Source organism: Caenorhabditis remanei, chromosome X (genome assembly GCF_010183535.1).
Source record: "Caenorhabditis remanei strain PX506 chromosome X, whole genome shotgun sequence".
Classification (NCBI taxonomy): domain Eukaryota; kingdom Metazoa; phylum Nematoda; class Chromadorea; order Rhabditida; family Rhabditidae; genus Caenorhabditis; species Caenorhabditis remanei.
Window position 1 is genome coordinate 21,071,290 of NC_071333.1, and position 11,224 is coordinate 21,082,513.

Sequence of the window (11,224 nt, forward strand, 5' to 3'; positions counted from 1 at the left end):
GTCTTCTCTAACAATACAGCTTTGTGGCTATGCGCAAATGAAAGAAGCGTGTTTGTTTCTACTAATAAAATTACTTATCCTGATTATAACTGTCATTCTATGACTCAGACAACTCAATGAGACACAAAAACGGCTGAAAATCTAATTTTCGGCCGTAAATTGGTGCTTCTGGTCATTTCTTTCGTCTTCTCTAAACAATACAGCTTTGTGGCTATGCGCAAATGAAAGAGCGTGTTTGTTTCTACTAATACAATTACTTATCCTGATTATAACTGTCATTCTATGACTCAGACAACTCAATGAGACACAAAAACGGCTGAAAATCTAATTTTCGGCCGTAAATTGGTGCATCTGGTCATTTCTTTCGTCTTCTCTAAACAATACAGCTTTGTGGCTATGCGCAAATGAAAGAAGCGTGTTTGTTTCTACTAATACAATTACTTATCCTGATTATAACTGTCATTCTATGACTCAGACAACTCAATGAGACACAAAAACGGCTGAAAATCTAATTTTCGGCCGTAAATTGGTGCATCTGGTCATTTCTTTCGTCTTCTCTAAACAATACAGCTTTGTGGCTATGCGCAAATGAAAGAGCGTGTTTGTTTCTACTAATACAATTACTTATCCTGATTATAACTGTCATTCTATGACTCAGACAACTCAATGAGACACAAAAACGGCTGAAAATCTAATTTTCGGCCGTAAATTGGTGCTTCTGGTCATTTCTTTCGTCTTCTCTAAACAATACAGCTTTGTGGCTATGCGCAAATGAAAGAGCGTGTTTGTTTCTACTAATACAATTACTTATCCTGATTATAACTGTCATTCTATGACTCAGACAACTCAATGAGACACAAAAACGGCTGAAAATCTAATTTTCGGCCGTAAATTGGTGCTTCTGGTCATTTCTTTCGTCTTCTCTAAACAATACAGCTTTGTGGCTATGCGCAAATGAAAGAGCGTGTTCGTTTCTACTATACAATTACTTATCCTGATTATAACTGTCATTCTATGACTCAGACAACTCAATGAGACACAAAAACGGCTGAAAATCTAATTTTCGGCCGTAAATTGGTGCTTCTGGTCATTTCTTTCGTCTTCTCTAAACAATACAGCTTTGTGGCTATGCGCAAATGAAAGAGCGTGTTTGTTTCTACTATACAATTACTTATCCTGATTATAACTGTCATTCTATGACTCAGACAACTCAATGAGACACAAAAACGGCTGAAAATCTAATTTTCGGCCGTAAATTGGTGCATCTGGTCATTTCTTTCGTCTTCTCTAAACAATACAGCTTTGTGGCTATGCGCAAATGAAAGAGCGTGTTTGTTTCTACTAATACAATTACTTATCCTGATTATAACTGTCATTCTATGACTCAGACAACTCAATGAGACACAAAAACGGCTGAAAATCTAATTTTCGGCCGTAAATTGGTGCATCTGGTCATTTCTTTCGTCTTCTCTAAACAATACAGCTTTGTGGCTATGCGCAAATGAAAGAGCGTGTTTGTTTCTACTAATACAATTACTTATCCTGATTATAACTGTCATTCTATGACTCAGACAACTCAATGAGACACAAAAACGGCTGAAAATCTAATTTTCGGCCGTAAATTGGTGCATTCTGGTCATTTCTTTCGTCTTCTCTAAACAATACAGCTTTGTGGCTATGCGCAAATGAAAGAGCGTGTTTGTTTCTACTAATACAATTACTTATCCTGATTATAACTGTCATTCTATGACTCAGACAACTCAATGAGACACAAAAACGGCTGAAAATCTAATTTTCGGCCGTAAATTGGTGCTTCTGGTCATTTCTTTCGTCTTCTCTAAACAATACAGCTTTGTGGCTATGCGCAAATGAAAGAGCGTGTTTGTTTCTACTAATACAATTACTTATCCTGATTATAACTGTCATTCTATGACTCAGACAACTCAATGAGACACAAAAACGGCTGAAAATCTAATTTTCGGCCGTAAATTGGTGCTTCTGGTCATTTCTTTCGTCTTCTCTAAACAATACAGCTTTGTGGCTATGCGCAAATGAAAGAGCGTGTTTGTTTCTACTAATACAATTACTTATCCTGATTATAACTGTCATTCTATGACTCAGACAACTCAATGAGACACAAAAACGGCTGAAAATCTAATTTTCGGCCGTAAATTGGTGCTTCTGGTCATTTCTTTCGTCTTCTCTAAACAATACAGCTTTGTGGCTATGCGCAAATGAAAGAGCGTGTTTGTTTCTACTAATACAATTACTTATCCTGATTATAACTGTCATTCTATGACTCAGACAACTCAATGAGACACAAAAACGGCTGAAAATCTAATTTTCGGCCGTAAATTGGTGCTTCTGGTCATTTCTTTCGTCTTCTCTAAACAATACAGCTTTGTGGCTATGCGCAAATGAAAGAACGTGTTTGTTTCTACTAATACAATTACTTATCCTGATTATAACTGTCATTCTATGACTCAGACAACTCAATGAGACACAAAAACGGCTGAAAATCTAATTTTCGGCCGTAAATTGGTGCATTCTGGTCATTTCTTTCGTCTTCTCTAAACAATACAGCTTTGTGGCTATGCGCAAATGAAAGAGCGTGTTTGTTTCTACTAATACAATTACTTATCCTGATTATAACTGTCATTCTATGACTCAGACAACTCAATGAGACACAAAAACGGCTGAAAATCTAATTTTCGGCCGTAAATTGGTGCATTCTGGTCATTTCTTTCGTCTTCTCTAAACAATACAGCTTTGTGGCTATGCGCAAATGAAAGAGCGTGTTTGTTTCTACTAATACAATTACTTATCCTGATTATAACTGTCATTCTATGACTCAGACAACTCAATGAGACACAAAAACGGCTGAAAATCTAATTTTCGGCCGTAAATTGGTGCTTCTGGTCATTTCTTTCGTCTTCTCTAAACAATACAGCTTTGTGGCTATGCGCAAATGAAAGAGCGTGTTTGTTTCTACTAATACAATTACTTATCCTGATTATAACTGTCATTCTATGACTCAGACAACTCAATGAGACACAAAAACGGCTGAAAATCTAATTTTCGGCCGTAAATTGGTGCATCTGGTCATTTCTTTCGTCTTCTCTAAACAATACAGCTTTGTGGCTATGCGCAAATGAAAGAGCGTGTTTGTTTCTACTAATACAATTACTTATCCTGATTATAACTGTCATTCTATGACTCAGACAACTCAATGAGACACAAAAACGGCTGAAAATCTAATTTTCGGCCGTAAATTGGTGCTTCTGGTCATTTCTTTCGTCTTCTCTAAACAATACAGCTTTGTGGCTATGCGCAAATGAAAGAGCGTGTTTGTTTCTACTAATACAATTACTTATCCTGATTATAACTGTCATTCTATGACTCAGACAACTCAATGAGACACAAAAACGGCTGAAAATCTAATTTTCGGCCGTAAATTGGTGCATTCTGGTCATTTCTTTCGTCTTCTCTAAACAATACAGCTTTGTGGCTATGCGCAAATGAAAGAAGCGTGTTTGTTTCTACTAATACAATTACTTATCCTGATTATAACTGTCATTCTATGACTCAGACAACTCAATGAGACACAAAAACGGCTGAAAATCTAATTTTCGGCCGTAAATTGGTGCTTCTGGTCATTTCTTTCGTCTTCTCTAAACAATACAGCATTGTGGCTATGCGCAAATGAAAGAACGTGTTTGTTTCCTACTAATACAATTACTTATCCTGATTATAACTGTCATTCTATGACTCAGACAACTCAATGAGACACAAAAACGGCTGAAAATCTAATTTTCGGCCGTAAATTGGTGCTTCTGGTCATTTCTTTCGTCTTCTCTAAACAATACAGCATTGTGGCTATGCGCAAATGAAAGAGCGTGTTTGTTTCTACTAATACAATTACTTATCCTGATTATAACTGTCATTCTATGACTCAGACAACTCAATGAGACACAAAAACGGCTGAAAATCTAATTTTCGGCCGTAAATTGGTGCTTCTGGTCATTTCTTTCGTCTTCTCTAAACAATACAGCATTGTGGCTATGCGCAAATGAAAGAACGTGTTTGTTTCTACTAATACAATTACTTATCCTGATTATAACTGTCATTCTATGACTCAGACAACTCAATGAGACACAAAAACGGCTGAAAATCTAATTTTCGGCCGTAAATTGGTGCTTCTGGTCATTTCTTTCGTCTTCTCTAAACAATACAGCTTTGTGGCTATGCGCAAATGAAAGAGCGTGTTTGTTTCTACTAATACAATTACTTATCCTGATTATAACTGTCATTCTATGACTCAGACAACTCAATGAGACACAAAAACGGCTGAAAATCTAATTTTCGGCCGTAAATTGGTGCTTCTGGTCATTTCTTTCGTCTTCTCTAAACAATACAGCTTTGTGGCTATGCACAAATGAAAGAGCGTGTTTGTTTCTACTAATACAATTACTTATCCTGATTATAACTGTCATTCTATGACTCAGACAACTCAATGAGACACAAAAACGGCTGAAAATCTAATTTTCGGCCGTAAATTGGTGCTTCTGGTCATTTCTTTCGTCTTCTCTAAACAATACAGCTTTGTGGCTATGCGCAAATGAAAGAGCGTGTTTGTTTCTACTAATACAATTACTTATCCTGATTATAACTGTCATTCTATGACTCAGACAACTCAATGAGACACAAAAACGGCTGAAAATACTAATTTTCGGCCGTAAATTGGTGCTTCTGGTCATTTCTTTCGTCTTCTCTAAACAATACAGCATTGTGGCTATTCACAAATGAAAGAACGTGTTCGTATCTACTAATACAATTACTTATCCTGATTATAACTGTCATTCTATGACTCAGACAACTCAATGAGACACAAAAACGGCTGAAAATCTAATTTTCGGCCGTAAATTGGTGCTTCTGGTCATTTCTTTCGTCTTCTCTAAACAATACAGCTTTGTGGCTATGCGCAAATGAAAGAGCGTGTTTGTTTCTACTAATAAAATTACTTATCCTGATTATAACTGTCATTCTATGACTCAGACAACTCAATGAGACACAAAAACGGCTGAAAATCTAATTTTCGGCCGTAAATTGGTGCTTCTGGTCATTTCTTTTGTCTTCTCTAAACAATACAGCTTTGTGGCTATTCACAAATGAAAGAACGTGTTCGTTTCCACTAATACAATTACTTATCCTGATTATAACTGTCATTCTATGACTCAGACAACTCAATGAGTCACAAAAACGGCCGAAAATCTAATTTTCGGCCGTAAATTGGTGCTTGTGGTCATTTCTTTCGTCTTCTCTAAACAATACAGCTTTGTGGCTATGCGCAAATGAAAGAGCGTGTTTGTTTCTACTAAAACATACACTTATCCTGATTATAACTGTCATTCTATGACTCAGACAACTCAATGAGACACAAAAACGGCTGAAAATCTAATTTTCGGCCGTAAGTTGGTGCTTCTGGTCATTTCTTTCGTCTTCTCTAAACAATACAGCAATTGTGGCTATTCACAAATGAAAGAACGTGTTCGTTTCCACTAATACAATTACTTATCCTGATTATAACTGTCATTCTATGACTCAGACAACTCAATGAGTACACAAAAACGGCTGAAAATCTAATTTTCGGCCGTAAATTGGTGCTTCTGGTCATTTCTTTTCGTCTTCTCTAAACAATACAGCTTTGTGGCTATTCACAAATGAAAGAGCGTGTTTGTTTCTACTAATAAAATTACTTATCCTGATTATAACTGTCATTCTATGACTCAGACAACTCAATGAGACACAAAAACGGCTGAAAATCTAATTTTCGGCCGTAAATTGGTGCATCTGGTCATTTCTTTCGTCTTCTCTAAACAATACAGCTTTGTGGCTATGCGCAAATGAAAGAAGCGTGTTTGTTTCTACTAATAAAATTACTTATCCTGATTATAACTGTCATTCTATGACTCAGACAACTCAATGAGACACAAAAACGGCTGAAAATCTAATTTTCGGCCGTAAATTGGTGCATCTGGTCATTTCTTTCGTCTTCTCTAAACAATACAGCTTTGTGGCTATGCACAAATGAAAGAACGTGTTTGTTTCTACTAATACAATTACTTATCCTGATTATAACTGTCATTCTATGACTCAGACAACTCAATGAGACACAAAAACGGCTGAAAATCTAATTTTCGGCCGTAAATTGGTGCATCTGGTCATTTCTTTCGTCTTCTCTAAACAATACAGCTTTGTGGCTATGCGCAAATGAAAGAACGTGTTTGTTTCTACTAATAAAATTACTTATCCTGATTATAACTGTCATTCTATGACTCAGACAACTCAATGAGACACAAAAACGGCTGAAAATCTAATTTTCGGCCGTAAATTGGTGCATCTGGTCATTTCTTTCGTCTTCTCTAAACAATACAGCTTTGTGGCTATGCGCAAATGAAAGAACGTGTTTGTTTCTACTAATACAATTACTTATCCTGATTATAACTGTCATTCTATGACTCAGACAACTCAATGAGACACAAAAACGGCTGAAAATCTAATTTTCGGCCGTAAATTGGTGCTTCTGGTCATTTCTTTCGTCTTCTCTAAACAATACAGCTTTGTGGCTATGCGCAAATGAAAGAACGTGTTTGTTTCTACTAATACAATTACTTATCCTGATTATAACTGTCATTCTATGACTCAGACAACTCAATGAGACACAAAAACGGCTGAAAATCTAATTTTCGGCCGTAAATTGGTGCATCTGGTCATTTCTTTCGTCTTCTCTAAACAATACAGCTTTGTGGCTATGCGCAAATGAAAGAACGTGTTTGTTTCTACTAATACAATTACTTATCCTGATTATAACTGTCATTCTATGACTCAGACAACTCAATGAGACACAAAAACGGCTGAAAATCTAATTTTCGGCCGTAAATTGGTGCATCTGGTCATTTCTTTCGTCTTCTCTAAACAATACAGCTTTGTGGCTATGCGCAAATGAAAGAACGTGTTTGTTTCTACTAATACAATTACTTATCCTGATTATAACTGTCATTCTATGACTCAGACAACTCAATGAGACACAAAAACGGCTGAAAATCTAATTTTCGGCCGTAAATTGGTGCTTCTGGTCATTTCTTTCGTCTTCTCTAAACAATACAGCTTTGTGGCTATGCGCAAATGAAAGAGCGTGTTCGTTTCCTACTATTACAATTACTTATCCTGATTATAACTGTCATTCTATGACTCAGACAACTCAATGAGACACAAAAACGGCTGAAAATCTAAATTTTCGGCCGTAAATTGGTGCTTCTGGTCATTTCTTTCGTCTTCTCTAAACAATACAGCTTTGTGGCTATGCGCAAATAAAGAGCGTGTTCGTTTCCACTATTACAATTACTTATCCTGATTATAACTGTCATTCTATGACTCAGACAACTCAATGAGACACAAAAACGGCTGAAAATCTAATTTTCGGCCGTAAATTGGTGCATCTGGTCATTTCTTTCGTCTTCTCTAAACAATACAGCTTTGTGGCTATGCGCAAATGAAAGAACGTGTTTGTTTCTACTAATAAAATTACTTATCCTGATTATAACTGTCATTCTATGACTCAGACAACTCAATGAGACACAAAAACGGCTGAAAATCTAATTTTCGGCCGTAAATTGGTGCTTGTGGTCATTTCTTTCGTCTTCTCTAAACAATACAGCTTTGTCGCTATGCGCAAATGAAAGAGCGTGTTTGTTTCTACTAATAAAATTACTTATCCTGATTATAACTGTCATTCTATGACTCAGACAACTCAATGAGACACAAAACCGGCTGAAAATCTAATTTTCGGCCGTAAATTGGTGCATCTGGTCATTTCTTCCGTCTTCTCTAAACAATACAGCTTTGTGGCTATGCGCAAATGAAAGAACGTGTTCGTTAGAGAATTGTGGCCTACATCTGGAACACAGTTTGTGCTCACCCCCTGCCAGTACTATTTTGACACCCCCTATGGCCTACATCTGGAACATAGTTTGTAGTCTAACTTTGTGACCTGCAGACTAGTTTTGTGACTTGATGACGTCATCATTTTCAAAAATTCATATTTATTTATTTTTTTTTTCATATTATTGCATATTTATTGATTTTGAAGATTTTCATCAATTTGTTGAAAAACAACTCATTTTAATTGATTTCAGACAATTTTATCATTTTTGATTAATTTTAGACATTTTTATCATTTTTGATCAATTCCGGGATGACGTCACTGCTTCCGTATTCATACAGTAGCGCGAGACATGAAGTTGGGAAAACGCGCTCCATCGCACATCAGCTGGTACGATGCCAGACATTTTTACAAATGTTTATTCATTCTCTATTTTATTCCATTTTGTTCATTTTTGTTCATTTTTATTGAAAATTTAAATATTCTAATGTATTTATTCAACGGCTACACTTGGAAGAGGTGGCCGAATTCTGATGGCCTAACTTTCGAAATATGAATAGATCAGTACCTCCCGCGGAGAATACACGAGAAAGTATATATGTCATGTGACTTTCAACATTTTGTAAAAAGGCCTAGACTGTAGTGCGTGCGGAGACAACCTAAAGTTTTCCCTTTTCGTTTTTGGATGACGTCATCCATGTAGCAACAAGAGAAGAAAGAAGTAGGAGTACTATTCAACAACCAATTTATTTTGAAAAAAAAAAAAGACGGTTTAAGTATCAGAGCTGAAGATGTGGTGGTGGTGGTGGAATGTAGCCGGGGATCATGCTTATCGACGTTGGGAATCCCGCCACAGCCGAGACAAAGTGCCAACGCCGGCATTCGGTACACACCGCAAAGGAGTCCTCTCGGTGCTTGACCGTGATTCGACCGATACACTCCTCACAACACGAATGGCCGCAGCCTGAAAATTACAGATGTTTTTGAACTGTTTTAAAAATTTGATATTTCTTACGTAGTGTTTTGGGCAGAACTTCGGCATTGTATGCCCGAAGACACAGCATGCACTGTCTACTTGCTTCTCTTCCTTCGATATCTGCCCTAAACCATTCCAGTTGCTCCTGTTGCGTTCGAATTGTGTGCCGTAAGCCTGCATTCTGGACCATCACTGTCTAAATAAAACAGACTTTCTATTTTTAAGTTCAAAGTTGTTCTCTTACCCCCAGGTTTCTTTCCATGGCTGTTCTCTTCCTTTCCATGACTCTTTGCTTTTCTTTCAACGATACCACCTCTCTCTCGTATCCCCGTTTGAAGGTGGCGCACTCTCTCGTCAAAACCTCCACCCGCTTTTCCAAAGCAGTCATTCTTTTCTTTGAAATGGCAGCTTTCTCCACGTCGGACAACACGCGCTGAGAAAGTGAAAATTATGTTCAAGAAAACTATCAAAAAGTTTCTATTTGCTTGCCATTTTCATTCTTGACAATCAAAACCTCAAATTTTGCCACAAATTAGAGAAACAGGAAAAATTCTGACAACTTTTCATGTAAAATACCAAGGAGAGTTTCCTCACTTGACAAGATATCCCTATTCTATGTTCCAAAATAAACTCATTTTTCATTGAAATCAATTGAGGGGCCATCTAGGAGAACTTTCTGATCTATCTACCTAAGTTTCATTGAATCAGTTAGTACAAAAGACGTCACATTCAACTACAAGCAAACACACACTCAGACCTGTGGAGTGTTGTAAGTGAAAGTAACGGGAAACAGTAATGGATACTACTATATTCTATTCATTGTTTTTCAGTAAGAAACCATAATTTGATATTCAAAACTCAAACATACTGTTTTTTTTCTGGTTAGCTGTGTATTCTGGTCCTAATTTTATATAATTTCAAACTAACCTTCGGTTGATTTGGAGTTTGGCGGACAGTCGACGGCATTCTAGACAATCAAAATCTTCAAGACAGGAATAGGCTTGTAATAAATTGTAGATAGAGAGCTCTTTTTATAGTAGCAATATGGGCGGAGACAGAGTTTACACATATTTTTTGGAATCCTGATAATTAATCATCAGCACCATTTTTGGTTTGTTACAACGCACAACGATGATTTAGGAGTGAGTGTACGGACATGTATCTCTCGTCGAAAAAACCAAAAGTGTACAATTGTGAAGAATACTGTAGAAAATTAGCAAGTTTGACATATTTTGGAGAAATTAAACATTATCCGGACGCAACATGATATTTGGAATGAGCATCTTTGTAAATCTTGACAGTTCCAATAAGAGTCATTGTTTTGAAGGCATCTTCCAATAGCGGTAGCATGTTTGGATGAGAAACGTATTGAGGAAGAGGGGTGTAAATAGGAGTTTGGTTCATAACCGGGGGTTGAGGAGCCTGTTGATTGGGAATATCCGGTTCTGGAATTTGGGGTTCCAGGGAGCCGGGTGGAAGGGGCACCTCTTCTGGCTGGTCAAACATGTTAAAATGAGAGCGGAGAAAGTTTTTGAGAATGGAAGGGCTTGAATATTTTGCTTTCACAGGACTTTAGGTGGTTTTTGACCCACTTTACCACAAATTCATCATTTTTGGCCAAATTTCTGGAAAATGGACTTCTGATTCCCTTGTTGCCATGTTTTCTTGTTTTTCTAAGTAGAAAATAAATACAATGATAACCGCACACATTGGAGAGAAGGCCTTGAATCGGGAACTGAATCACTTTCGTCCATTTGACACAATTTTTCGTAAAAAAGTCCAAAAACTCGGTTTGAGGGTCACAACCACTACTATCAAAGAAATATCCATAATTACGATCGTCAATCCACAAAGCAACCCAATGTTCACCTTCTTCGGTACTTGGTGCTGTATTCCAAATAAACGAACAAGGCCTCCTTGAAATGATGGGATGGTGGTCACTCGGAAAAACACCACCAAAACTTTCTCTAGTTTGTCGGCATGTGCTTAGAAATTTCTCTAGTTGGATAGTGGAAAGAGACATTTTGTGACAACAGTTTATTGAAAGAAAAAGTTAGAAAAGACAGATACGGATCCAAATTGCTTCAACCGGATACAAACGACCTACTGAATCACGCAAAAGTGGAGAATTGGGTTGATTTAGAGATATTTCGTATTTTTCTTCAAAATAGCGTTGAACACACACAAATCGTCTTTTAGCCGGTGGTTTAGGAATAATAAAAGAAGACATGTGTCTACTTTAAATGAGTTTATTTCAGGACAGAATAAGACATAGAATTTAAGAGTCGGTTCGATTACGAGTCGGT

General features: G+C 36.9%; 2 protein-coding genes across 2 annotated transcripts; both read right to left on the reverse strand.

Annotated features, from left to right (window-relative positions):
* Nucleotides 1–8,721: 8,721 nt before the first annotated feature.
* Nucleotides 8,722–9,306, reverse strand: GCK72_026224 (uncharacterized protein; the record flags this gene model as incomplete). Its single annotated transcript, XM_053736747.1, has 3 exons — nucleotides 8,722–8,906; nucleotides 8,958–9,114; nucleotides 9,163–9,306. The coding sequence occupies 3 exons, from the start codon at nucleotides 9,304–9,306 to the stop codon at nucleotides 8,722–8,724; spliced, it is 486 nt and encodes a 161-aa protein (XP_053580313.1).
* An 860-nt stretch (nucleotides 9,307–10,166) lies between these two features.
* On the reverse strand, nucleotides 10,167–10,424 carry GCK72_026225 (uncharacterized protein; the record flags this gene model as incomplete). The annotated part of the gene is made up of 1 exon (XM_003088466.2): nucleotides 10,167–10,424. One exon carries the CDS (start codon nucleotides 10,422–10,424, stop codon nucleotides 10,167–10,169), a length of 258 nt encoding a protein of 85 aa, XP_003088514.2.
* Nucleotides 10,425–11,224: the final 800 nt, after the last annotated feature.